General features: G+C 39.2%; 1 protein-coding gene across 39 annotated transcripts in view; it reads left to right on the top strand.

Annotated features, from left to right (window-relative positions):
• The first annotated feature begins 488 nt into the window (after nucleotides 1–488).
• Nucleotides 489–27,739, top strand: part of NEB (nebulin) — a 206,756-nt gene continuing 179,505 nt past the window's right edge. For 38 of the 39 annotated variants that reach the window (XM_040229063.1, XM_040229055.1, XM_040229061.1 and 35 more), the window contains exons 1-17: nucleotides 489–595; nucleotides 1,215–1,299; nucleotides 1,850–1,914; nucleotides 5,188–5,229; nucleotides 6,840–7,037; nucleotides 8,915–9,022; nucleotides 9,494–9,598; nucleotides 10,272–10,376; nucleotides 11,259–11,363; nucleotides 16,830–16,934; nucleotides 20,242–20,346; nucleotides 20,998–21,105; nucleotides 23,870–23,986; nucleotides 25,808–25,912; nucleotides 26,005–26,112; nucleotides 26,210–26,314; nucleotides 26,732–26,830. In XM_040229063.1, coding sequence (XP_040084997.1) covers nucleotides 1,879–1,914; nucleotides 5,188–5,229; nucleotides 6,840–7,037; nucleotides 8,915–9,022; nucleotides 9,494–9,598; nucleotides 10,272–10,376; nucleotides 11,259–11,363; nucleotides 16,830–16,934; nucleotides 20,242–20,346; nucleotides 20,998–21,105; nucleotides 23,870–23,986; nucleotides 25,808–25,912; nucleotides 26,005–26,112; nucleotides 26,210–26,314; nucleotides 26,732–26,830 — 1,551 coding nt within the window. In that variant the 5' untranslated portion in view covers nucleotides 489–595; nucleotides 1,215–1,299; nucleotides 1,850–1,878. Of the gene's footprint in view, nucleotides 596–1,214; nucleotides 1,300–1,849; nucleotides 1,915–5,187; nucleotides 5,230–6,839; nucleotides 7,038–8,914; nucleotides 9,023–9,493; nucleotides 9,599–10,271; nucleotides 10,377–11,258; nucleotides 11,364–16,829; nucleotides 16,935–20,241; nucleotides 20,351–20,997; nucleotides 21,106–23,869; nucleotides 23,987–25,807; nucleotides 25,913–26,004; nucleotides 26,113–26,209; nucleotides 26,315–26,731; nucleotides 26,831–27,739 lie in introns of those variants that run through there. The other variant, XM_040229060.1, reaches the window with a different exon arrangement.

Genomic DNA, 27,739 nt, shown 5'->3' with positions numbered 1-27,739 from the left:
ACCATGAAGTATTTTCACCTATCATGTCATTTTATCACATTTAAAAAAATTGGTTTTACCAACTTGATGTTTTCTGGATCCTATCCCTCTGTTTCTTTCATATCAACACCTGTAACTTACCAGGCTCACCAGGTAAGCTGTATAAGAGCGAGTTTATTTATCTCCACGAAGATGGAAAAACTGGTGAGAAGAAAGCAGTTTACAGGAGGGTTAAAGCCCCTCAAAGTCATGCTGATTTTCTTCTAAGTTCTTTTGCATGAATATGATATTAAACAGAGCAGTAGGAAATGAGAGATTAAATCTCAATTTGAAACCCATATGCTGGAAATTAGGTAAAATTCCATTACATTTGAATACTTCTATGCAAGCAATTTGTTACCCTTTATCCTTTAGTGGAATTGATGAACAGGTGGTTTTCAGAAGATCACTTAGTATATTTAGCTTCTGAAATTTGAGCGACTTGGGATCTGATTGGCTGCTCTGGCCACATGATAATTCGGAGCCCATGCTCCACACCGGCTCTTGTCTGGGGTTGTCAGGAGGGGAGAGTTGGGAGAGGCTTTGCTGCTGAGGAAATTTATTTGGTAGATTGAAGGTAAGGCCAATTTATGGCTTTTTTTTCTGCAATATTCTTTTAGGAGAAATTTTACAACTTCCCTTGAGATATTTTCCAAAATCTGGGTCTTAACTGGGGAAGTGAGTGATGCAAACATGACTAGGAAAGTCTAAAACCCTATGACCCAGCTCAGGTCTTACTTATACCTGACATGTAGCGTGTGATTAAAGTCCTATACTAACCAACTTACTGCTTGACCCAGTTGGCTATCTTGTCTAATGAATTTTTTTTTATGTTTTTGCTTTTGTTTTTCCTTTTTTCTAAATATATTAGGATGAAAAAAGATCTATGTCCTTCGTTCCTATATTTATCTGGTTCTACCGGACTTCATTTGACTCAGAAAGAGCGGCAGTTTTGCTAGCTTAACAAAACCAGCCACAGCTGGGGTATTGGTTTACAAGCAAATATCTTTGGGTGAAGGGACAGCTGCTTCAAAACATCATCTACTTTTACCAAGAGAGAGAGAGAGTCCTCCTCTCTGGCGTCAAAGACGGCCTTGGGAGATCCCTTTGCTGGTTCCTGAATTAGCAACTTGGGCCCAAGACCCACCATGTCGAATGAACTTCAGTCAATGCTTTAACCATTTGCTGTTTTTCAGGTTTGATCAGAGCTACAGAAACGAAAGAGGAAAAATCCGTACAAGCCAATGGTGTTTGGGAAGAAAATAACCCCGTTGCCTTGAGGTTTCTATTTTTTTCTTTTCAAGTCCGTTGACAGATTTATTTTTATGTGTTCTAATTTGAAGCATAGGCTCTATTGCATACAATGTGGTGTAACAGGACGGAGACCTAAGGCAGCCCTCTTAGAATTTTGGCGCTACCAGGAAAAACTCCAACTTTCTTCTGAAAGCCAAGTTGAACTTTCCTTAAAATTTTTCCTTGAAATTTTGCTTGAAAGTATTTTTTTTTCCCTCCAAGTATTTGGAAACGTAAATACTCTGTTCCTTTGGCTCCAAACCCTCTCAACTCTGTCACCTCCGCTTCATTTTACAGCTTTAACTAGATTGATCATATAGCTAGAAGTAGCAATACGAAACACATTCCTAAGGGAATTGAGAAATTGGAAGCCTGTGTTTTTAGACCAGAATTTACATATCTCCTCTCACTTAGCCTGCAAAAATACATGAGTATATAGAACAGATTAGCCTCTAATTTTGTTTTTGTAATATTATAAGGTGATTTCAGTCCTGGGGATAGATTCTAATGTATTTTCGTTTGTCTGGAATATGTAAAGTTTGTAGGTGCCACTACTACTCTGGGAAAATGGCAGATGACGAAGAATATGAGGAGGTGGTGGAGGTAAGATTTTTTAAAACTCCTGACTCTGACAAGTGTATTTATGCGGCAATAGTCAAAGCCGTGTGGGTGAAAATCGTTTGAAAAATACGTTGTCTATTATAACTTCACAAAGAGTCATCGTTAAAGCATAAGAAAAGGAGTATTTTACGTTCCGTTTCACTATAATTATGTGGGATTAGAACTGAAAAGAGGTATCACCGTGACCCACTTTTGCTTTTCTTTAAATTCACCAAAAAAAAAAAAAAAAGTATGGGGTAAAGGTGGATTTTCAACTGTCTTCTGAAACTACCCCCACTTCCCAGCCCCTGTGGCCAAAGGAACAGAAGAGATGAGAAAGTTCTGAGAACTGAGTCCTATTTCTTACTGTTTGCACAGCCACAGAGGGAAAAACAGCTACTTACTCGTTGTTTCAGCAAGCTAATTATCTATGTTTAGGGTGAAATGGATTAAGCGTTCAGAGTTATATATATATATATATGAGATATATATATATATGTAAGAGTTTATACATGTGCATATGTGCACACACACAAACATGTAAAAATCACGGGGCTCACAAGTGACAGTTGGAGCCATACTTCCCCACAAACTCTATCCTATTTACCCAAGGGAACAAGACTAGCTTTTGCATTTGAATTTTGAAAAAGAACAAAAGACCATAGTGGGCATCTTGAAAAATTCCTTCAAGGTTATTGGGATATCTGACATGATTTATAAAGTTGTTGCTTTATATTTATTTTATTTTAGTTTTTATTGTGATTTTTCTGTACCACTTCTTGCCTTTAGCATCCATGTAAATATATTGCCAATGGAATCTGTAACTCCTTAACAATGACCAATTAACGATGATTTAAACATGTGAAAATATCTCTAAGTGCTCAAGATACATGGAAGCAGTTTTGAAAATCTGTGCTTTTTAGTAAGAGTGAAGTTTAAGTTACCCAGAATCAAATGCTGAATGAACATGCCAAAAATCTATCTTTGGAATATTATTTTATTTGACAGTTTATACTTAGATCAAGAAAATTTTATTTTATTCTAAAAATACAATTGCTTTTATTATTGAAGGATATGAAGGAAAAAACAGACTGACCTTCATTCAATGTAACATTCAACCTCTCTGGTTCAAATGCCAAAGGCCAGATCTTCAGTGTGCAATATTTTCACTAGTGCACATTTTACATACATCCCTGCTGGTCAGAATAATCACTGTCAAGCACTAACAGAATTATAAATTAAATTGCCTTCTGTATGATGGTAATACCAGGAATACCTTTTAGCCTCCATCTTAAATATACCTTGCCTTCCTTAAAATAATGGTATTAACTGGTCATTGGAAATTGCCCTTAGAGCTAGATTTGAAGGGTTTAACCAGATGTCATAAAAATGGAGGAGCCTATTTTTAGGCATCTTTTCCTTGCCATATTGTTCCCTGTTTCTGGGACTAGCAGGTGATAAACTAATAGACTTTCTGCCAGAAAGAATTGAACCAAGGTCTCTCTGACCTCAAAAGATGAGAATGGATTGGTGGCAGATTTAAGGAAATAGGTAGGGAAGAATTCACAAAACTAGAACTAGCTATAAAAATATTTCTCCTGGGGTTCTTGGACAACTGAATAAAGTTGTATTGTCATTCTCTAGTCAAACTTAGAAAGAAAGGAAAAGGCAAAGATGTACTATCATACTATCTATTTAGTGGCACAGCTCTAAAAAAAAAAAGTGAGATTTGGCTTACAAGTTAATGCCAACCATTTGGATAATGTTGCCTTTTTTGGTAAGCTTTTTTCTGACATATTTACTAATGATGAGAGCTTAGCAAAGGTAAAATTGGATGGCTACCAAAGAGCTGCTTTTACTTGGATGCTAAGAAAATCCAAAATAGTTGTGAATCATTCACTTTAGTTGAAAACTTCTTTTCAAGTCACTGCTGTTTTGGGTGTCCAGAAAAAAATGGTTCCATGCAGATCAGCATCAAACAGCATTCCCTAAAGTGTCCAAATGGTATTTCCCATGTGATGAAGACATAGCACATAAAAGCGATTCTCTGTCCTGTAAGAGCTTGTGATTTCTGTGGCTATGTGTAAGGACACAGAGACAAAATTAGATTTCAAAAATTAAAAAAAAAAATAGTACAGGAGCAAAGGAAGCATAAGAATGGGAGACATTAAGCAACTTTTATGCTAATTTTATTGCAAGTGAAACAGCACGTGGCCTATGGACCATAGTTCAGTAATTTGATGAGAGATCACTGAACCAAGGGCAAAAGAAAGGAGGCCTCTGAGGGAAATTTTGCCTTCAATGTTTTTTTTCCCTCCATCCCAAGTATATGTTTTGGTGGTCAAGAAAAAATGAAGCATAAAATGTTACTCATTTTGTTAACTGAGAAAATGAGCTAAGTGGTTTCATTTTATCCCTTTTCTGTATGCCTTGGCCTAAACCATTCTTTCCTTCTGTTCATCCAGGAAAGCTGGGTGATGCGAGGGGCAGGATTCCACTCTCCTTACGCATCTGAAACAAAATGTCAGCCAGTTCTTATCCACATCTATTTATTGCTAGTGATGTCAGAAGTAGTACAAAAGTAGATTTGATTTCAGATCCAGCCTGCAGGCATCTCAGAACCATCAGTGGCAAATTGCTGCCTAACTTCCCCACATTTTGTGATGAGGAATCTCATTGCAGCACCCCTTTTAGGACCTTCATGTTACCAGAAGGGACCTATTCATAACTCCAGAAGAAACTCTTATTACTTAGTCAGCAAGGTGATATAGGGATAATTAAGATGTGTATATGCTTTCTGATCTATCATTTTCATGAGAATGATATTTTAAAATTTTATCCACACTGAGGTTTCTGAGTTGTTTTTTTCATAGTCAGCAAACAGTGAGTTTTGTTTTTTTTTTTAATCACCGTTCCTCTCTGCCCAATCCACACACTCAAGATATTCTTATTATATTCTCGGCAAACTCTGAGAGTACCATAAGAAAACATTTATTTCTCAAGCAAAATAGCTTCACCAGATAAATAGCCATCCTCAGATACCTTTCTCATCACCCTGCATCTCCTTGTCCAATCTGATGGCTTTCACTGTGGCTACTCTGATGTTTCACATAGTTGAAATGGGTTCCAAAATATGAACAGCCCCCACCATCTACTTCCTTCCCACCAATGTTGGAAACCAACTGGACTGGTGAAATAAACTAAGTGGTTTAACTGAGGCAAAGCAGAGGTGATTCCTGCTTTGGTTCTAATGATACCTTTGTTCTCTATTTATAGTATTACACAGAGGAAACAGTCTATGAAGAGGTGCCAGGGGAGGTAAGATCCAGCCCACGTCTGAACAGGCTGCATGCTCACTAAAGCAGAAAGTTTTCTCCTTTCTCAGACTCCCAGGGCCACCAAGCTGGCAAAAGGGAAAATCTGGAGGTCACTCACCTATGTGCCCAGCAGCCGGCAGTATATGTATGAACATTACCTGTTTTTACTATTCAGTATATCCAAAATGGCTAGGGATGGTTCCCCCATTACTTGGGTGATATTTTTGGTGTAGGTGATATTTATTAGAATAATGCGATTGGCTATCACCACTCTCTGCAACAAAGGTGGGGCCTTGGACTTGAGATCTGTGTGGGGACCAGCAGTTTCACTGTGTAGAGTCATAACTTGTTGGGCACCAACTCTGCTCAAAAGAAGTGGAGCCTCCAAGCCTTTGTCCTTGATGATACGATAAAATGCTACTTAGAATTTGGCACATTAGGAATTCTGAGAAAGTCATTTCCATAAATATTCTAAGCTGGGACTTTTTTTTTCAAGCTGAAATCTCTCATGCTTAATTTCCTGCATGGAGTTGCTTCTCTTAAGCATGACACGTGGTGATATGGACGGCTAACCCTGAAACCTGCATAAAAACTAACAACTGTAGATTTTGTAAACTGGTTAGTTTCTCACCATCAACCATACGTCAGTAGTAAGAGGTGGAGAGAAATGTATTAGCAGTGATTTGACACAAATCAGGGAGTTTGTCACAGATGTACAATTTCCTTATTATTTCGGTTTCTCTTTTTCCTAATTGATGCTGGAACTCTTCCTTTGGTACAGATGATATAAGCTGAGATGCAGTGAAAATTTAACTGCTTATCTTCTTTTCTTACATATTTTTAAACTTTGGATTAGACCCAAACTTTGGACCTCGGTTTCTTCCACTATAAAGTCTATTGTAACAAGCAACAATTTCCCACCTACCACGTACTGTCGTGAAGCTAACTACCCCATTATGTTGTCATCATTATTCGTGTTCACCTAGGCATTTATTAGTGTAAGTGGCACTCTAGTTCACTTTAATTAACTGACTAAGCCAAGAGAATGGTAATCACTTGTATTATTGATGTGATTCATTTTTTCAAATTCATCATTCTTTGTCTCATGTAACAGAATACTTAAACACCTGAAGAACAAGCAACTTTTTCTTAGAATCATTTAAAAGTTAATATTAAAGTCAAGAATTCAAGTTATTTGTTTGCCTTCATTTATTTTGTTCCCTGATCCCAGTCTGCTTTCACTTTACCATGCAGTTTAAGAAGATTTTCAAATGATTGAGAATATTTTTGTTTTATTTTTTATCCTATCTTCAAGTGTTCCTTTAGGCAAATGGAGTTTTAAGGCAATGTTGCAAGTAGGTAAGAAGTAACCTTTTGTTCCGGGCAATCTGACCCAGTCAGCGTGCAGACTTATGTAACATAATGTGCCTTCATGCAGATATAGCATGTGATTTCCTGCTTTGGCCTGTTTTAGATGTGAAGGAGTATTAATAACACCAGGAATATCAATCTGACTTGAAGTTAGAATAATGTATATCAAGATCATAGTATTACAGTTTTTACTTTCATAATGTTGTCAAATTTTGATATAACTTCATGCCAAATTTTCAGACAATAACAGAATTCTATGAAACTACAACAAGGACATCTGACTATGAGCAATCAGACACCTCTAGACCGGCCTTGGCAAAGCCAGTACCTGAAAAGCCGGTGGAGAGGAAGAGGGTTATTCGAAAGAAGGTGGACCCTTCAAAGTTCATGACCCCCTACATTGCACACAGTCAGAAAATGCAGGATCTCTTTAGCACAGTAAGTTTCAAAAAACTTCTACTTATCTGGTTTTACTACTGAGAAATTACTGATCACAACCAACTGTGTTTTGGATGCTGGCTGGACTTTGTTTCTCAACATTGTATGAGACAAAACTTATTTTATAGAAATATAATGTCTCAAAACTCTTGAATTCTGCTTTCACGTAATTTACTTGCACCATTGCAGCCAGCATCAGGGAAAGCATCCTTATTGAAATTATCCGCGCAAAATAAGCATAAGGCCAATTGTAAAGAATGTACTGGTGTTTAATCATGATTTGTTTGCCAGTCTAGAATAATGAAATCAGAGTTACAGATTTATAGAGTTACATATAGATTTAGTTGAAATCAGTTCACATAAACTAAATAGCATTTACTTATGCTATGTCTGACCATGATGCCTGTCAAATAGACTAGCTAACAGTGTCTCCAGGAGGTATAGAGTGAAAAAGAATGTGATCTTTTAAAAAGATCTTAAAAAAACCAAGATCAGACTAAGAAAACTTATCTGAAATTGAGGATCAGAGTGCTCTACTGTAACCTGAAACAGAAGTTTTTTAACTGGCTGCACATTGGATTTCCCTAAGATTCTATGAGCTCTAAGACTACCGATGCCCAGGTTGTGCTAGTTTATTTGGTCCAGGCAGGCTTGGGACCTGTAGAGGATTTTGAAAACTTCCCAGGTTCTAATGGGCAGCGCACACTGAGAATCACTGCTCTTGAAGATGCCTGTCCTTTAATTTCCATGTCCAATTCTATAAGTTACACTGACTGGCAGCAGGTTTAAACCCTTTAAATGGAGCTAACTTGTTGATTGTCCAGGGTAGACTGACATCTCACTAGGTGGCCTGATTGCACATCTTCTGGAGGCTTAAAAAAAGATGAAAAGTACTCAAGGGAGCATCAGATTATATTGGATTAATGCTTATGTCAAAAGCATCATGTTGTGGTTGGCCAATAAGTATTCATTTCTGGTTGAGTGTTAACTACTGGGGACTATTTGGTAAATTTCTACTTCAGAGTCTTAAGTGATTCAAAATTTAGGTTTTCTAAGACTTAGATTTTTTTTTTTTTTTTTTTAAGACTTAGATTTTTAAAAACAAAATTATCTTGCCTCTTTTATCACTGTAGTATTCACCAAAGATAGAAAAATTTATTGTCAATTTATTGCCATAAACACCTCATTAATTCAAACAGTAATATCCTAGAATTTCTGATAGTCTGAACAAAATGTTGGCAAATGTTTGCAGTATTTTTAAAGTGGTTAGAAATGAAATCAGTAGTATAATTTAGATTGTTGACTATTCCACTCAAGAGTCTTCTTGAAGTATTAATAATGATAAATTATGCATATTATTGTTAAAGCAAGAACTCATATTTAGTAGAAATAATAAAATGTCATTCCTTTTCAAAATTGTTCATAATTTATACTTCCCATTAATTTAGCTGGTGTCTGTTATCCAAATCACTGAGATTTAGCTGCAACTTCTGAACTGAATATTTTTTCATTGTATTAGCAATCAAATCTTTTTAGACTTGACTAAATTTCTATATTTCCTAAAATTATTGAGGTTCCAGCTTTTCATGTGTGAATTCAGACAATAAAAATATTGAAAGAATCATCTGAGGGCATTTCCAAGACAATATAATAAAATTTCTACTGTCTCCAGTATTCAGCCATGCTTGGGAAGAACAATTAACATATCTATTTTAGTTTCTGTTGAGAATCAGAGTAGGGAACAAAAACAAAGCTGTTATAATTGATAATTGTTATAACTTACAGGATTAAAAAAATAAGACAGGGTGTATGTATTGCCTGTAATTTCTGCTGCTGTGTTGTCATGTTTTAGGCTAATAATCTGATACCTTTTTTAGAATAAATACAAGGAGAAGTATGAGAAAGCAAAAGGGCAGCCATACGCCATCACAACCGATACCCCAGAACTTCGCAGAATCAAGAAAGTTCAAGATCAACTCAGTGAGGTGGGCCACATTGCTAAAACAGAGGAGAGAGTCATTTCAGAAATGTCCCTACCACTGGGAATAGAGGGCTTTAAATAGGTGGAGAGAGACTAAGGAGTCAAATGACTGTGAGCCAGTCTAAAAATATGGAAGAAGCATTGGCCATAGATTATGTTGCTCTAAATGTGAACCTAAAGAGACTTCTAAAAGCTTGGCTTAAAGGTGGTGTGAGATGGGTGTTCCAACTCACCGAGACTGTCCATTCTGGAGAACAGGGAGGCTGTAACTTGGGTGGGAAAACAGTCAGTCAGTGAATACAGGTGCTCTAAGGATAGCTGGAGTGAGTTCACAGCTTTCTACCTAAAAGGCAGAAACTTGACTTTGGATGCAGACATAGAGTGATTGGGTCAGTGTTCTTTATTATAAGATAGTCTTTAATATACTCATATATTCATGCCTATCATGGGTTCTAATTGTGCATTATTTTGGCAGGTTAAGTATCGAATTGATGGCGATGTTGCTAAAACTATTTGTCACGTTGACGAAAAAGCAAAGGACATTGAACATGCAAAGAAAGTGTCGCAGCAAGTCAGTAAGGTAACAAGGTTGTGGTACGGATGGCTGGAATACCGTGTAGCATGTGCATTCTAACTGCCTGGCCTTGGAGGAGAAAACTGAACAGGCCAGATCCTGCTCATCAGTTCCACGCGAGCCCACAGGCATGGTGGGGTCTAACAGCCACACATGTCAGGCAGTCGGTACCAGTGACTGAAGTGGACCATCAGAGCTATGGGGGTTGGAAAGCCCAGGACCTTAGCTCCAGCTACAGAATTCAGTCCCAGTGTCTCCAGAGTCCTTTTTTCTTTTTAAGAAGTTGGGAGGTGAATTATTAATGAGAAATCTCCAAACTTCAAATGTAAGCAACTAATTAAAAATATTTTAAAAATACCATCTAAGTCAAACACATCTATCATCCAAGTTCAGCCAGTGACTGACAGGTTTCAACCTTTGAAAATAATCTATAGAGAATCAGAATCGTGATTCAACTGACCAAATTAGACTTTTCAGGTGAAAGCTTACTAATGCAGGGAAAGGATCACGGGATGTCGACCTGGTCAACATTTCCGTAGTTGATGCTGGTGTCACTTCAGCACACTTCAGCCTTCACATGAGGACAACTTGAGTGTGGGCGACTCTTCTCCACGTGCTCGAAACCCGCGTGCCTTTGGGGGAGACATCAAGCCACAGGTTCTCCACTCTTTCTGTGCAGGTTTTATACAAGCAGAACTGGGAAGACACCAAGGATAAGTACCTGCTTCCTCCTGATGCCCCTGAACTTGTCCAGGCCATCAAGAACACAGCCATGTTCAGTAAGGTAGGGACCTCTGCCCTGTTGCTACTTCTGTGCTCTTGTGTCCTCCCACCACATCACACAGAGGGGTACCTGTAAACTCTGCCTAATCTAAAACATGGTTCCCCAGCCATTTTGTGAGTAGCCTTGAGGCATGTGGGGCTGTGGGGATCAGGCTGGCTAAGAGGAACTGAGAAAAATGTTCCTGGGCCTAATGGAGGAGGGTCTGAACAACTGGGGAAGAGTGCATGGGGAGAACAAAGATGTGCCTGAGGGGACTTCCCTGGCAGTCCTGTGGTTAAGGCTTTGCCTTCCAATGCAGCGGGTGAGGGTTCGATCCCTGACTGGGGAGCTAAGATCCCACATGTCTCATGGCCAAAAAACCAAAAACATAAAACAGAAGCAATATTGCAACAAATTCAAAAGAGATTTAAAAAAAATTGTCCACATTCCAAAAAAAAAAAGATGCACCTGAAAACCAGTTCTGAGACCCACAAAGACCCGCAAAACGTACAGCCTGCGCTATACGTCGGACATGCCTGGCTGTCACTCTTATTAAATGTTTAAGTTTTTCACTTGTATTAAAGGTTTATTAAAGGTTTAAACACGGAAATTATGCTAAGTGCTTCCTGGCTCCTTATACTTTCCTTAGTATTAGTTGCAGAAGGCAGGTAAAGTCAAAGATGAAACACAATGAGACACATCTGCTCTGCAGTAAATAAGATATGTCAGAACAAGCCAGGTAAGCTATTGATAAATATGACTTAGATTGAATGGAATCTGTGGATTCCACTTTGCTCTCGCTTTGCCCTGGGTTCTATATGCCACTGATGGATGAATTCAGAAGTATATATTTCAAGTCAGTGTGTTCTCACATCTCATAACTTTCACTCTTCTCTGATTTAGAAACTATACACTGAAGACTGGGAAGCTGACAAAACTTTGTTTTATCCATATAACGATAGCCCGGAGCTGAGGAGGGTCGCCCAAGCCCAGAAAGCTCTCAGTGACGTAAGTGCAGTGCAGTGCACACATTTGAGAGTGTGGGATCAGGACACCTTGAATTAGGACACACTTCTAGCCAGAAGTTCATTGCAACTCTTCATTTAAAAAGACTAAATGCTATTGGGACTTTCTTGGCAGTCCAGTGGTTAAGACTTTGTCTTCCAATGCAAGGGGTACAGGTTCAATCTCTGCTCAGGGAGCTAAGATCCTGCATGCCTCATGGCCAACAACAACAACAACAAAACCATAAAACAGAATCAATATTGTAATGAATTCAAAAAATACTTTTAAAAAGTGGTCCACATCAAAAAAATCTTAAAAAGGATTAAGTGCTACTATTGCAGAGGAATATATTTCCAATTCTAATTTATGATGTCTAAACTAGATTTTATCATTTATATTAGATATTATTTAGTCTCATGCTGTCTTCTTACTGGTGAGGAACCTGAGTCTAAGGTCACATTAGTAGTCTGTGGCAGAGCTCAGATCAAAAGCCTGTCTTGTGATCCTAAGACCAATGTTCTTTCCGCTAGAACATGTGTCCTTCCATCACCTTGGCTGGAGTTAAGTTTCTCTGTGACAATAGAGTGGCATTAAAAAAAAAAAAAAAACTATTTGGGATTGTAGCCACTTCCTGAATGTATTGCATGAACAATGTTCTGAAGGATTTTGATTTGCTGTCCTAACTGAAGTCTGAACTGGTAGTCCCCTTCTTCTGCACAGGGATCTGACTACATACTTGTCCAAACATCTTAGTGTGGTTACTTCACAAAGAGTGCCTCCCATAGAGCATATGTACGGATATTTTAGAGTTAGTTAAAAAAAAAATCAGCAGCCCTACTGGCCAGAATTTTAGTATCCTAGACCTTGAAAATTTTATTAGAGGAAGTTAAAAGGAGTAATAGAATCCTTAGTGTTGAAGGCAGCAGCAGAGACCCCAACTTCAGCCTTGTTTTGAGTAGCCCTTGTTTTGAGGTACTTTATTTCTTGATCCCTTGATCTGCTAGAGGCCGTATTGAAAATAATACTGTTCTAGTCTTCGGGAAACTGTATTATAGAAAGAGACGTTTATTCTCTTATGTTCAATAGACCCTGAACCTCTTACATTCAATATGGACTTAAGTCACTTGGCATTTTGAGACTCATCAGGATTTACTTCCAGTGCATCTTAGGATCCCATCTTGTCCTGATTATACCCATCTTGTCTAGTTACATATATGAATATGAGTTATACATACACATTTGAAGGTATCTCCAACTTTTGAGGTCTATTCGTTTTAGTTCCTATCACTTGATATCAACTAAGTTTAACAGACATATTTCTATCCTAGTTTTCATATAACTGAGGAAAATATAACAGATATAATCCTAACCTTCTATAGGGTAAGCTAGAAAATAAGCATAACAAAATTTTAAAGCCATTAGTAAAAGTCATCAGTTTTAATGTGTGGGGACCTTCTGCTTCTCTTTTAAGATGAGCTTTTTGGCTTTGTATCTCATGAATAAACAATGTTGTGTGTGGCCTTTATCAAATGATCAATAACTTTTTAATTAGAAGACTATTATGCATGCATACCTGGCAGGATGAAAAAGTACAAGACATTTTCATCCTTTCTCCTGAGAATTTAAAAATCAGACTGGTAAGATGAAAGTGATATATACTAACAAGAGAAAAAATTTTTAAAGACCCACAAACTCTACAGTGTGATATTTGCTAAGACAGGAATATGTGAATAATGAGAGAAAGCTGTGTGGAGGTGGTGATCCAGAGGGAATAAGTAGTGATGAAAAGTAAAGGCATTTTGTGGAGAGAGAGTGCTGGACAAAGGGACATACATGATGTGAGTCTGGAGTTTTAGGAGACAAAGAGAGTGAATGCTTCTTGTGATAAACCATAATGGAAAAGAATGTATATATGTGCATAACTGTGTAACTTTGCTATACAGCAGAATTTGGCACAACATTGTAAATCAACTATACTTTGATTAAAATAATTTTAAAAAAGAAAAATGAATGCTCTGGGTGCTGAGTTAGGCAGGCACTTGTAATAAACAGGTAGCAGGACCTTGAAAATCGGACAAAATAAGTTTGATATGATGTCTCTCATTGCCTACCATATCATAAGATTCTGGAGAGGATAACATGATAAAAGTAGAATCTGAAGAAATTTTGATGGACCATATGATGGATTGAGACTAGAAAACATCATGATTTATAGAATACTATTTTAGTAATATAGACAAATCGGGATGATGGAGACAAAGGAGAGGAAGAGAGGAATCTGAAGGTAATAAATGCTTTAAAGTGTTAATGACATTTAGATATTGGAGACAAAGGTGAGAAAGGAAATATCCATGAGTTTGTGACAAAGTTCTGGTAGTCTAGGCGAACAGGGGTGCAGGTGGTAACAATGCATTAGTGAAAAGAGAAATAGAGTTGATATAATGGAAGAAACATTCAGATCAAGGCATTTGCACAGGTGTGAGATCAGTACAAGAGATTAATATTTGAGAGTCAAATAATTTTTAAAATGTGACAACTGCAGACGGTGGATGGCCAAGGACAGAGTTCCGGAGGACACCTACTCTTAGGACACCTGGGTGGGGTCCAGGAGAAGACGGAACCAATGAGCAGAGAAATTGAAGGGGAACCTGGAAATACTATGTCATGCAAACCTAGGGAGAGGTTTCCAAGAAGGCATTTAAACACCAGATGTCTCCTCTTACCCATAAAAGGGAGAGATGAAAGGTCACCTCCATGCCACTCTAGTGCTATGGACTTTGAACAATTAGAGTTGACCGTATTTTTTTTTAATATATCTCAATAGAAGACATAATAAAGAGGGACTTATAATAATGAAGTAGAGTCTTCCTTTTCTTGCCTCAGAAAGACTTGGCAGTTGAGATATGGCTTTTATTTTTGTACTAGACCAAGTATTAGGTTACCAGCATGCCTATTAATATTGTTGCCAGCACCACGGGCATCTAGTTATTAGGCACAGAGCCACAAGCAAGCTATTGTCCACCAAACCTGCCACTGGCTAAGCTTGTGGATTTTGAGCTAAGGGTTTGGTTTCAGAGACTCCCTCTCCTTTTGTCCCTCCTAACCCAACTTACCATGTTTTTCTAATTACCTAAGTAGAGACAAAATATTTTGCCAAAACCAAGAGTCTTTAAGTTGATCCAGAGTACTGAATTCTAACTAGACAGAATTCTGAGCAAAGGTTCTTGAGAAACTAGGACTTCTAGATCCGAATTCTCAGAAAACTCTTGACAGGATGTCATACTTAATCAGCATTCCTCCTAGTAGAATGTTGCTTTCTCCTTAAGGGCTTAGCCAGTCACAGAAAATACAGGTTGCCCTATGCCTAAAGTAAGTCCTCCCTTATTTAAAAGAAAGTAAGCCATGCAGTTATTAATAATACAAATACATTTAAAAATCTGTCTTTTGTGTCCCAATTGATTTAATTTGTGAAAGCATTTGTTATAGGCATTAGGTAGATATTATTAGAATAAGATATAGTTAGATTATGGCTCAATGGGTAAAGAATTCGCCTGCAATGCAGGAGACACAGAAGACACAGGTTTGATCCCTGGGCCATGAAGGACCCCTAGAGAAGGAAATGGCAACCCACTCCAGGATTCTTGCCTAAAAAAATCCCATGGACAGAGGAGCCTGGCAGGCTATAGCCCATGGGGTCTCAAAGAGTTGGATACAACTTAGTGACTAAGCATACACACAGACTTGGTTAAAGTATGAAGAAGATGATTGTGACTTTGGAACTATATGACCTCTTTATAAAAAAAAAAAGATACAGCCACATGGAAGGAGAAATCACTTATAGAAGTCTCACGGCTGAGTAGTAGAAGAATTGGGAGGAGAATTCTCCTCTTCAAACCTCCCCTGATGGCCTCAGTGTGTAAAACGCACACTCAGAAGTCAATTATTGAACCCTTGCTCCAGTCAGGTACTAGACAGGGAACAGGGTTCCCAAATGAGAGGTGTGTTTTCTGCCATGCCAGAGCTCACTGTCCAAGGAGGGACAGATATGTAAACAACCAGGTACAGTGCCATCTGATTTGTCATCTGATTTTTTTTTTTTAAAGGAGGTAAGGGTAGTGGAGTGAGATCCTAGGAGAAGGTCATCAAGACAAAGACTCAAGAGGAAAAATTGTGCCTGTCTTGGGACGTGGAGAATGAGTAGCAGCGGCAGGCAGATGGGGAGAGGGTGGAGTTGGGGCTTCCAGGGAAAGGGAACAGCGTGTCTGAGATTCAGTGAAAGGACTTCATGTGTCTGGGGATCAGTGAATAGTTCTTATTGTTGGAAGTAGGGGTCAAGACTGGTGGAAGAAGAAGAGGAGTCAGTAGTGAGGGGAAAAAAAAAAAGAGCAGAAGCCAAAGGGATGCATAATGAAAGACGTGGTGAGAGAGCTGTTGAAGCTGTAACCAAATAAAGCGTAACTGATAGAGGGAAAATTCAGGGCTATCAAAGGGAGCAGCACCCTGAGTGCAGGGCTTGAGCTCTACCACGGGTGTTCCCTCCAAACCATGCAGCCGGTGAAAGAAGCAGGGATGAGGAAAGACAGAAGTGTACAGCCTGTCTTTATGAAACAGGAAGCTGAGAGGAGTATGGAGTTGGTTGGAGGCCGTTGGGGTTTTAGATGAGCCACTGGGAGTAGCGACTGACCAGAGGCACAAAATGGGATGTTCAAGCTTCAGTAAAGGCAGAGTGGCCATTGGGCACTGTAAATGTAGAGTACTTGGCACGGAGCGCCAAGCAAGTTGCTGTTCACAGGACACACCATGGGGCAGACACAGAAGTTTCAAGCTAATGGTTTGGGCTCAAGAGGCTGTCTCTCCCACCTCTGCACCTTCTTCTGGTGTCCTTTTTAACCCTGCTTATCTGGAGGATGGCATGGCAACCCACTCTAGTATTCTTGCCTGGAGAATCCTCATGGACAGCGGAGCCTGGTGGGCTGTAGTCCATGGGGTCGCAAAGAGTCAGACACGACTGAGCAACTGAGCAGCAGCAGCATGCTGTTATCCTGACAGAATCCATAGAGGTGTGTGACTTTCGTCAGCAGCACTCAGTATCCTGGACATTAAGGACAACCGAGGTGTGTGGCTGGCTTGATCCAGAGTGTGGAGAGTGTGTGAGCAGGTGTGATAAGACAAGAGAATGGGAGTTGAGGATGCTGGTTAAGAGAATAATATTAGTTGTAAATCATGGTGTGGAGATGAATGGAAGGGGATGGAACTAAGGCCAATAGTCTTAGAGAAGGAACACTCAAAGAAATTGAAATCGCTAGTAAAGCTGAGAGTAAGGGCCTCTAACATCCAAAAGGATAAATTATGGTACACTCAAATGTAAGACTTTAAATAAAGGGGAAAACAGTCTTGTCTTTTTTTTAATGCCAGTAAATGGAATGTGGGAAATAGATTCATGAGCATTCCTGTCTTTTATTTTGTCAGATTACCTACAAAAAAGGTCTTGCTGAACAGCAAACTCAATTCACATCTCTGCCAGATCCTCCAGATATAGAATTTGCCAAGAAAGTAACCAATCAAGTGAGCAAGGTAAGTAAATAGGGCTGAGACACTGTCTCCCTTGAAAACTTCTGCTGAATAATCCAACCATCAGAGAAAATAATTAAGATAAACCTAAAAACACAACACAAACACTAGGAGTATTTTTACCTATGTCCCTGAAAACTCTACAACACATCCATTGACACCATGGAACCATGTTAATAAATACATGGTCATCTGGATGACTCAGTGATTGATAGATGGGAAAATGTGTTTTGAGAACAGAATCCACATCCTGATGTCCTTTGACATTCTGACTTATGAGAAGGATACTAACAGAGTAACCAAGTAACCGCAGATTTCCACAAAGACTCTGATTGTTTTAATCCAGCACAGACCCTGTAGAGTTTTATGCTCAGAATCAGACTTGGAGAAAATAAGAATGTACGAGTGGTCTCTCAGAGGCAGCTTGGTTAGACAGCCCTGAGCAATGCACCTCATAATTTCCTAGGCCTGGCAGACAGCTTAGTCTGTCTATATTTAGTCTGGTAAACTAGCTCTGAGGAATGCGGCCCTGACAGGGAATGCAGAGAGACAGATGTTCAACTCATGAATAGATCCATGCTAAATTCCTATTTTAATTTGGCCCAAATCAGGCCACTTTCTCTTGGGATACTACTGCTTTTAAATACTTTCCTTTGCCCTTTGTGGAGTTGACTGTTAGTTTGGTTTGCTTGAGTTTTGGTTGGACCTCAAGATTTCTGTCCTGTTTAAGTATTTTGGGGGAAGGTACATCTTTAGTAAAGGAGAAGGAAGAAAATTATGGATGATGAAGTCTGTTCAGCAATATTTTTTAGTGTCTGATATTGTAGATTACCTACTGGTGTGAACAAGGACTATTTGGGATAAAAGATCTAGTAAGTACAGTAAATTCTCACTGATAGGAATACCATGAGCCCGAAATTTTGCCCAGGCAGGGCTAAGCAGAAATTAACTTCACAGAGAACTATTGACAAAGAGTTGGCCTCTTGAAAGTGTTGATATTGTAAATAAGATTGGAGAGAAGGACAAATTAATTCTTTTTTGGAAGAAAAATTAAAAATTGCTTTCAAGTATTCATTTAGAAAGAAAAATATTTTAAGTTTTTATTAAAGGCATATTTTAAAAGAAATCTTACTAATGCAGCATTCTTCTACCTCATTTGAGTATACAGAGTGAGTACTTAAAGATTCTTTTTAAAAATCTATTTTGAACTCATCTGTAACCAGTCTCTCTGCTAATGTAGGCGTGCCGGTTAGTCTAGAGCTGCACTCTTAACAGAGTAGCTACCAGTCACATGTGCCTATTGAGTACTTAAAATGTGAAGGTATGAATTGAGTCTATATGGATGAAATACACCCTGGATCTTGGACACTTGTTGTGACAAAAGGAATATAAAATAGTTCACTAACTATTTTATATTGATTATTGTGAGCTGACACTATTTGGCATCTATTGTATAAAGTAAAATAATATATTTTTATTAGACTTTTTACTTTGTATTGGAGTATGGCCAATTAACAATGTTATGACAATTTCAGGTGGACAGCAAAGGGACTCAGCCATACATATACATGTTTCCATTCTTCCCCAAACTCTCCTCCCTTCAGGCTGCCACATAACATTAAGCAGAGTTCCATGTGCTGTAAAGTAGATCCTTGCTGGTCATTAAAATTAATTTCCAACCTGTTCCTTTTTTATACTTTAAAGTATGGCTACTAGAAAATTTACCATGATGGCTTGCAATATACGCCTATTGGATTGCAACATTCGGTTGGATGCAGAGACATTACTGAGTACTTTGAAAGCATTACTAGGGCTGGGTTGCTTTGTGGAATAAGTGTTAGCCAAGGGAAGGAGGGCTGTGGATGAAGGTCATCAGATTATCCACCATGGTGATATTTATTCACCCCAGTCTTACCAGGTCTTATAGCCTCCAGTTCATATGTTAACATAATGAACACATGTCTGTAATTGTTATATTGCTGTTTCATTCTGTTTACCAGCCTTCCTTATCGTACCTTTCAGAATCAGTTCTCTCACCTATGTCTTCGCCCAGAGTCATCAAGTGCATGCCAGCGCCTCCTCCTGGCTCAGTGCATTCTGTAGAGATGTGTAGGCAGGCAGGGCTGTTTGTGTCCACCATGCACACTACGACTTCTGCAGGTGGAGTCATGTGAGCAACACTGAGCTTCTTGAACTCCTTGAGCTTCTCTGCTTCCTTCTAGACTCACAATAAGAGAGATACAAGATTTCAGGTTGGAATTTCCAGCTGATACTAGGTCTGCAATTGAAAGGAGAAACTGGGATCTAGAAAGTTAACCTTTGAGAAGAAAGGATATAGGGCATTAGAGAGAGGGCTAGATTTCCTTAAACTCACTGGGTCTGCATCTCTCTCACCCTTGGTACTTGTTCTTTAAAGGCATACCAGAAAACCACATTTTTTTTTTTTTGAAGAGTATGGTGGGGGTGTGTAAACACCTTGAGACCCGGTTATGTCTGTTGACACATTCTATCAGCCAAGGTGGGGAAATTTCTCTAACCCATCTCTGACTCATGTCCCAAACTTGGGTTGGGCTGGATTAATTCCATTTCAAGAACATTCAAGCCAAAGTAGTCAAAAAATCATGGACTAGGTTCAATTTAGTGTAGTCAAACAAACATTTGTGAGGTAACTTCTGCATGCTGCATTTTGTGTTAGATTTTGAGGAGACAAAAATGAAGAACATATAATTCCTCTCACCAAGGAGCCTCACAGTATAGGATTCAGGTAGTGTGGTGTTCGGGAGTTAATATGAGATAGCAGTTTAATTTTTTTATTGCTTGTCAGTTCTCATTAAAATTTCGTAAGTCTATACCAGAAAGTCTTATTAATTGGCCTACAAGCCAAATTTTGTTGTTGTGTTGCTGTCTGCATAACTAGGAGTTTCAGTAAAGCTCAGAAATTAATGACTAAGTTCATCTGGCGTGAAAATCTGGGGTTGAGTGATTTTGTTATATCAATAACCATGAATTACAGAAGGAAGATGCTTCTGACTCTCTCTTCCCTCAAACACCAGGGACCATCTGTGAGTTCTCTGTGAACTAAGTCCTTAAACTCAGCAAAGGGGAGACTGATATCTCTATCCCCTGCATCCCACTGATTCTGTGGGATAAGTAACACTATACTAGAAGATTTGAAGACATCTATTAAGCACTCAGGAAGGGCCTGGTCAAGATATGTTTGAAAGCTGACCACTACCACTTAATTTGCTGCCTTATTTGTCAATTTCCAGATTTTGCTTGTCTTATTTTCTTTATTTTTTTTCCATCCTAGCAAAAATACAAGGAAGACTATGAAAATAAAGTCAAAGGCAAATGGAGTGAGACACCTTGCTTTGAAATTGCAACCGCCAGAATGAACTCTCATAACATCAGCACAGTAAGTAGGAAGGGATGTCCATTCAAGTCAGATGTCCTTGGGTTGAGAGGTTGATTCTTTCCTGTATGACATCTAGCCACTTGCCGCTCCTGAAATGGTACCAGAACGTTTCAATTCAGGCAGCTCTTCCTGGGGGCAAGACCTGTGTAGGGTCCCTATTTAGAAAGAAATTCCACCATCTTTCCTTCCTTTTGCAAAGCATTGTTTTGATTGGATTCCATTATTCTTGCCTCATTTTTCATTGGAACAATATGGTTTCATGGTGAGTACAGATGAAAGAGGCTCTTTTTGATTTGTTCTGTGTCTGGGCACTTGAGTGGTACATTTATGAAACCGATTAATCAATTCCCAGATCCCCTCCCTGGAAAACATAAAAAACCTCTTTTTCTTTTTTCTTAAGTTCTCTGCCTCTGACCTTTGAGAGCTCCTCCTTTGAGGTTGTCTTCCAACCTATTTTCACTGCTCCAAGTTTCTGTTAAGCTGCTAATGGCTTTTGAGATAGCACCATATTCTATAACTGTAATCTGACCCACAGAAGCTAAGAGGAGCATGGCTTTGGGTAATGTCTCCAAGTGGCCTCTGTCCTCCCATAGAAGACTTTGGCCTAAATTGTTCCCACAGCAGTTCTCCAGCATGTTTCGTGTCTTACAGAAAAAATACCAGGAAGACTTTGAGAATATGAAAGACCAGATCTACTTCATGCAGACCGAAACCCCGGAGTACAAAGTGAATAAACAAGCTGGGGTGGCAGCTAGCAAGGTATGGGGACATCCTCTCACTGGTCTTGATCTAGTCTCAGTGTGGGGGAATTTCTTACAACTCTTGCTTTTTTATATAATGGGGGGAAAAGATTCTTATGGGAACAATAAGAAAATATTTGGGGATTATCATAGGGCTACCAATTGTTTTAAAAAAAATTGCCATGTAGGAGAATTCACAATACTAAGCTGCCATCTTCAGCATTTCATAGACTAAAGGACATTTTGATACCCAGAAGTAGAAAGGACAAAAGAACTTCTCAAGAAAAGGTAACTGGCAGCGTTCTTTGAATACAGACACTCTCACACTTGCAACTACCATTGTTTTCTATTTTCTTATTAAATAGTGAAAATCTGGTCACAGACAAGATGCATGAATCCGTGGATTTGCTCATATAGTCTATAGAGTGACTTTGGTAACTAGTCTACTCCTAGGCATTCTAAAGGGGGCTTCCCTGGTGGCTTACGGGTAAAGAATCTGCCTGCAATGAAGGAGATATGGGTTCGATCCCCTGGAGGAGGAAATGGCAACCCACTCCAGTATTCTTTCCTGGGAAATCCATGGACGGAAGAGGCTGGTGGGCTACAGGGGGCCCCATAGGGTTGCAAAGTGTTGGACACAACTTAGCAACCAAACAGCAACAGGAGTTCTAAAGCACTAGAAAGAGCAATAACTTCATAGCCAATCAGATTTGATTATAAGCCTGGCGTTGGCTCTGCAGGAGGAGTGAAAGTAGGAAGATCATGTCACTTAGGAGACTATTTCAGGATCCGGGTGCAAGACAGTGATGTTTTGGACCAGGAGAGTAGCCTGGAAAGTGATGAAATGTATTTCAATATTAGAGCTGACCTGATTTGCTGAAGAGTTGAATATGGGATATGAGAGAAAAGTTTTGGTCTAAGCAACTAGATGGATAGGGTTTCCTTTTGTCAAGATAGGGAAGATGGTGGAAGGAGTAGGTAATTTCTTATTGGAGGGGAAACATGAGCTCAACTTCAGACATGTAAATTTTGAGATGCCTTTGAGAAATGTAAATGTCAAGTAGGCAGTTGATTATATGAGTCTGCCATTTCAGGGGAGATATCTGGAAAGTCTGTATAAATTTGGGCATCAGTAGCATATGAATCATATTTAATGCATAAGACTGGAGGCCATCAAGGGAGCACGTATAGAGAGAAAACTCTAAGGATTGGACTCTGGAGTGCTTCCTTGTGAAAACATCAGTAAGATGGGGTAGAAGCAAAGTTAGGTAAAAGTGATGTCTTGGGAAGCTGGTGAAAGGGGAAGGGAGGGAATAATTGTGTCAAATGTTTCTGAAGTGGGTTTATCAATGAATGGTGTCTGGTGAACTTAATAAGAGCAGTTTGGTTGAGTGTTTAGAAAGGGTTTGTGAGTGAATGAAAGGAGAGAAATAGAATAATATGAGTGTACTTGACTCTTGAGAAAAAAGAGAAAGGGATAGTAGCTGATGGATAAGTAGGTGAAGAGGGAATTTTTTTAGGTAAGAGGCAAAAATGCCATGTTTCTAGGCTGAGAGAAGAAAAATTAAGTGTAGAGGGAAAATGAGATCATGTTGAGGAGGGGAGGGAGAGTGGCTGGAGCATTGTCCTAGAGTAAGAAGGGGCAGGGGCCTGGTGCTTAGGAGCAAGGAATGACTTTCCCTGAAATAGGAGAGGAAGCTTCGAGTCCCAGATGCAGGTAGGGGGATGGTAGGTCTGTGGAGTTTCCTTTCTAGTTGTTTCCACTGGTCATGCAAATAGATAATTCTACAAGAGGTTGTCTACATCCTCCACTTCTGAAGAACATCCTCTGTGAGTGCCCGACGTGGGCTATAGGGGTGGTACATCTGTGTTTCAGTTGTGTATCTCCCACCTTTGGAGACCGAGCCAATTATTTTCTGAGGTTCTTAAATATTGACAGACTATCTAGGCTCTCCAGAACATGTCTGTATTCTAAGATGATTTTGCTTGAAGAAATAAATGGCACTGGGGCTCATGGTCAAGGTTAGGATCTGTTTCTTTTTTCCTTCTTATTCTTCCCTTTGGACATGCTCCTGAGGGGGGCTTTTGTGCCCTTACTTAAAGCTTCTGTTGGAGCTGGAATTAAAGGGGAAAAGTAGGGAGGGCAGAGGAAAAGATGAGGCTGTCACCATATATCTAGCCCCTACCCCTTCCTCCTCCTCCCATGCCTGCATTAAATATACGTGTGCTCACACACATAGTCACAGAAGAGGCATAGAAGGCTAGATTGATGAAGCGTCTAGCTTTTTCTTTAAACCTGTGTTGGCAGATAGGCAGCTGGAGGTTAAGAGCTGAATGAGGGTTCTGGAGCAGCAGGTATCTAGGACATGATGCACTCTCATTATTATGATATATATCTTTCTTCTATTATTTCTCTCTCTCCCTCTATCTCTCTCTCTCCCCCTCTCTCCTTTTCCCCTCCTCCTTCCCCTCCTCCCTCCCTCTCTGAGGGTAGGGACCATGTGTTACTGTTTCTTGAATCTGTCCCAGAACCAGGCGCATGATCAATGCCCTATGGATACTTTTGAATGAATAAATGATTGGAAGAAAATATATCCTGAAAATGTATGCAGTTTCTCCACTGTTGTTATGAGTTACTATGAATATTTTGTTTACAAAATGTCAAGCTGCCAGTTTTCTGAAGAGAAAATTGATTCCTGGAGCGATGTCATAATATGTGTAAAAGAGAACGAGAACAAAAGTAACATAGAGAGTTACTTTATCACTTTATTTCACTCCCACAGGTAAAATACAAACAAGACTATGAAAAGAATAAGGGAAAAGCCGATTATAATGTACTTCCTGCTTCAGAAAACCCACTGCTCAGGCAGCTGAAGGCGGCAGGAGATGCCCTGAGTGATGTAAGTATATTCTTGTCAAAAGTGGGTTTTTTTAATCTGAGCTGCAAGAGGGATGAAATTTTTCTCCTTCTATAATGACTAAATGCAGATAGAACTTTGCAAATACTTGAAGGTTATGGGGTAGCAGTTTCCCTGGAGCTGTCTAACAGGAAGGCATTAGTGTCTCTGAGTATGATATGTGTCAATTTGGGGAGCTTGTGGACTCGTTCAGTGGGCAGGGAAATCCTCATTTCCTTGAAACTCCAGGAGCCTGTGCCTTTGTGTGGGCAAAGAGTACACTGTAGGAGTCTTGCTGTGATTCTGATGGAGGCAGGAGGAGACTGAAAGGGGAGGACTGGGAGCTGGAGCCCTTGGTGCCCTACCCTTGTGCTCTTCAAGCCTGCTGCTGGAGAGAAGGGAAATGTCCTGAGTTTCACAACTTCTCTCCATAACCTCCACCACTTTCTACTCAGGTTTTGACTCCAGAAACCATCATTTGCAGAGAGCAAAACTGAAAAGATGGCTCCCTAAGTCTTCACAGGCATTTCTAATAGTGGAATATTAAGAGCTTGTCTAATCCACTGTTTTTCAGATACACTAGATAAGTGAGAACTGGCCTGGCATTAGAAGACTCACAGCTCAAGGCCACTTTGATTATGTATATAAAGAGACTGAACATACTGTCAGTTGAGTTTTTCCCTTTTGATTTGGTAGTGTTAAGTTTCCCAGTATTTGAGATTACGTGTGGGTTAGTTATCTTTGTCCCTTGAGTTAAATCAGCACCATAAATATGTGTACATGTGACTGAGGAGGTGGGGTGAGTGATGTGGCAGGTGAGAGGACAGAAATGAATCTGTTCAAATAGCTCTACTGGGAAATCAGTGCAAAGCACTGTTTCCTGAATGAAGGTCATCTTTACTGAACATAAAAACCCAAGTTCAAATCCATTTTGTTGAAAAAGACAACATTATCAAAATATTAAGTGAACAACCTCAGTATGTGTATGTATGACTGATTCCTTTTACTGTCCACCTGAAATTATCACAACATTGTTAATCAGCTATCAGTTCAGTTCAGTCGCTCAGTCGTGTCCGACTCTGTGACCCCATGAATCGCAGCACGCCAGGCCTCCCTGTCCATCACCAACTCCCGGAGTTCACTCAGACTCGCGTCCATCGAGTCGGTGATGCCATCCAGCCATGTAGTCCAAGATAAAGAGTTAAAATGAGCATGAAAAAACAACAATGATCTGTTTTATCAGCTGGGCATTGTAAAATTCAGTAATGCTTAGAGCTGAGGATAAGTCTAGAAGAGGAGAAGGCTTGGTAGACTGTATGTACCTTATTTTTAAGATACACAGTCTGTTCATATAGTAGGGATCTTTCCTTGGTAGGAGGAGGACGAGTGTGTATTTCCCTGTGTGCTAGGCTTTTTCCATGAAGGTTTGTTTTTTAAAAAATGAAAAAGTTACTGTTGCTCAGAATGTTCCTATTTCTCAGGGCATCATTAGTGAAGAAAGAATATGTCAGTTGACAGGTAAAAAAGACAGTAAGTCAGAAATACTCAAGCACCTCTGCAACTGAGGGTTTGGTCGGAGGCAATATATTGGTTTCTTAATTTTTTGGAGAATATTAAACATTTAGGCTTTGTAATAATTGCTAATAGAAAAGGTTTAAATCATTCACGACACCGCAGTGTGTGATTGTTAGTTTTAAGACAGTTGACAGGTAATACCTTTTTTTCTTCTTCCTTTGTTTAGTGTTGGAAAATACAAGTGCAATAATCATCAGCATGGGAGTGATAGAAACCTACTTTAATTGATTTTTTTCTTTCCTTTAACAGAAACTATACAAGGAAAACTATGAAAAGACGAAGGCAAAGAGCATAAATTACTGTGAGACACCCAAATTTAAGCTTGATACAGTTCTGCACAACTTCAGTAGTGATGTAAGAACCCCCCTCAACCCAGTCATTCCCTCTGTGAAAGCAAAGACCCATCATTTTGCCAATAAACAAATGATATATGTTTTGTCTTTCAGACTAAATATAAAGATTCCTACTTAAAGAATATTTTGGGACATTATGTAGGCAGCTACGAGGATCCGTATCATACACACTGCATGAAAGTCTCAGCTCAGAACAGTGATGTAAGTTCTAAGTCAGTTGTTTGACTTTCCAAATAGCACATTTTTAGGGCATGAGTAGAGTGGTTGCATCCTTATGTCTGATTTCTTTTTCTTGTAGAAAAACTACAAGGCAGAATATGAAGAGGACAGAGGCAAAGGCTTCTTCCCCCAGACCATAACTCAAGAATATGAAGCAATCAAAAAACTAGATCAATGTAAAGATGTAAGTCTGTGGTATATACTATGAGCATTACCAATCTCCACAGTATCTAGTGGTCAAGATATTTTTACAAATTTGACACTTCTGCAAACAAATGTAAGCAGGAGACTGTAAGAAACACAATTTATTTTTTAATAGATATACTATTTTCCTTGTGGTCACCCATACGATTCAAGGGTTAAATCTAGCTCATTTTCCCAAAGAAAAGTAATCAGGAATCTGAAGACATGGGACAGTTTCCTATATAGATGTAAGAGCATCCCTCAAAAAAACTACAGTCTAATTAGAAAAAAAAAAGTCTTTTATTTCCTACAACTTTCTTTTCTTTGGGGGGGATGGAGATATGCCAGCTTGGCCTACAGGCTAGCTCAGATTTTGACAAGTGATACTACACTAAACCTGATTTCTTTTCTCCCACAGCACACCTACAAAGTCCATCCAGATAAGACAAAATTCACTCAAGTTACTGACTCTCCTGTTCTGGTGCAAGCCCAGGTCAATTCCAAGCAGCTGAGTGATGTAAGTTCTCTTAAATATCCAAGAAATCCATTTTTAAGGGATGATATATCATAGCTCTGTACTTAAAATCCATTTATAAAAAAGGGTTTTTATCCTTGTCACGTTTATTTTAAAAAGACTACGTAAGTTTTTAACGAGTTTAACTTGTATACATTTGTAATCACCTAAAATACTTATTTAGTTACCTTGCATCTTCTTGGGTGGATAACAATTATAATAAGAGTTGTAGAAGAGAAACTAAATGTAGCTTAACGCACTGGAGAGCACTTATATTTGGGGGTCAGACAACAGTGAAAGTGAAAGTGTTAGTCAGTTGTGTCCAACTCTTTGTGACCCCATGGACTGTAGCCTGCCAGGCTCCTCTGTCCATGGAATTGTCTAGGCAAGAGTACTGGAGTGGGTTGCCATGCCCTTCTCCAGGGCATCATCCCAACCCAGGGATCGAACCCAGGTCTCCTGCATTGCAGGCAGATTCTTTACTGTCTGAGCCACCAGGGAAAACTGGATTCAAATTTTAGCTCTGTCTTTTATGACCTGGGGGCCTAGGCAAGCTGTTGAACCTCTCCATCCCTTATAGTTTCCTTTGATAATTTATGCTTGTTTTGAAGATGAAAAGAAATATGTGCATGGTACGCATCCTGGCCCAGAGCAGGTATTCAGTACATCAGATTTCTCTCTCTTGTGCAAGTTTATTTTCGGGAAATGGAGTCTTTGAGATATGTTTTATCATATGAATTTTAAGTGTGAATTTTCAAATTTATGTTGAACTAAAAAAACATGAAAATAAAAATAACTTGAGTAGATTTATGGCCAGAAATGAAAGCTTCAGTTAGAGTATCCACAAACCATCATGCGTGTGAGGGGACATAATCAGACTTGTTAGAAAATATTCTCCAGTGCGTGAGCAAT

The sequence above is a fragment of the Oryx dammah genome, unplaced genomic scaffold, assembly GCF_014754425.2.
Source record: "Oryx dammah isolate SB20612 unplaced genomic scaffold, SCBI_Odam_1.1 HiC_scaffold_27, whole genome shotgun sequence".
NCBI classification, from domain to species: Eukaryota; Metazoa; Chordata; class Mammalia; order Artiodactyla; family Bovidae; genus Oryx; species Oryx dammah.
The sequence above is the reverse complement of the archived record's forward strand: the minus strand, read 5'-3'. Positions and strand labels throughout refer to the sequence as shown.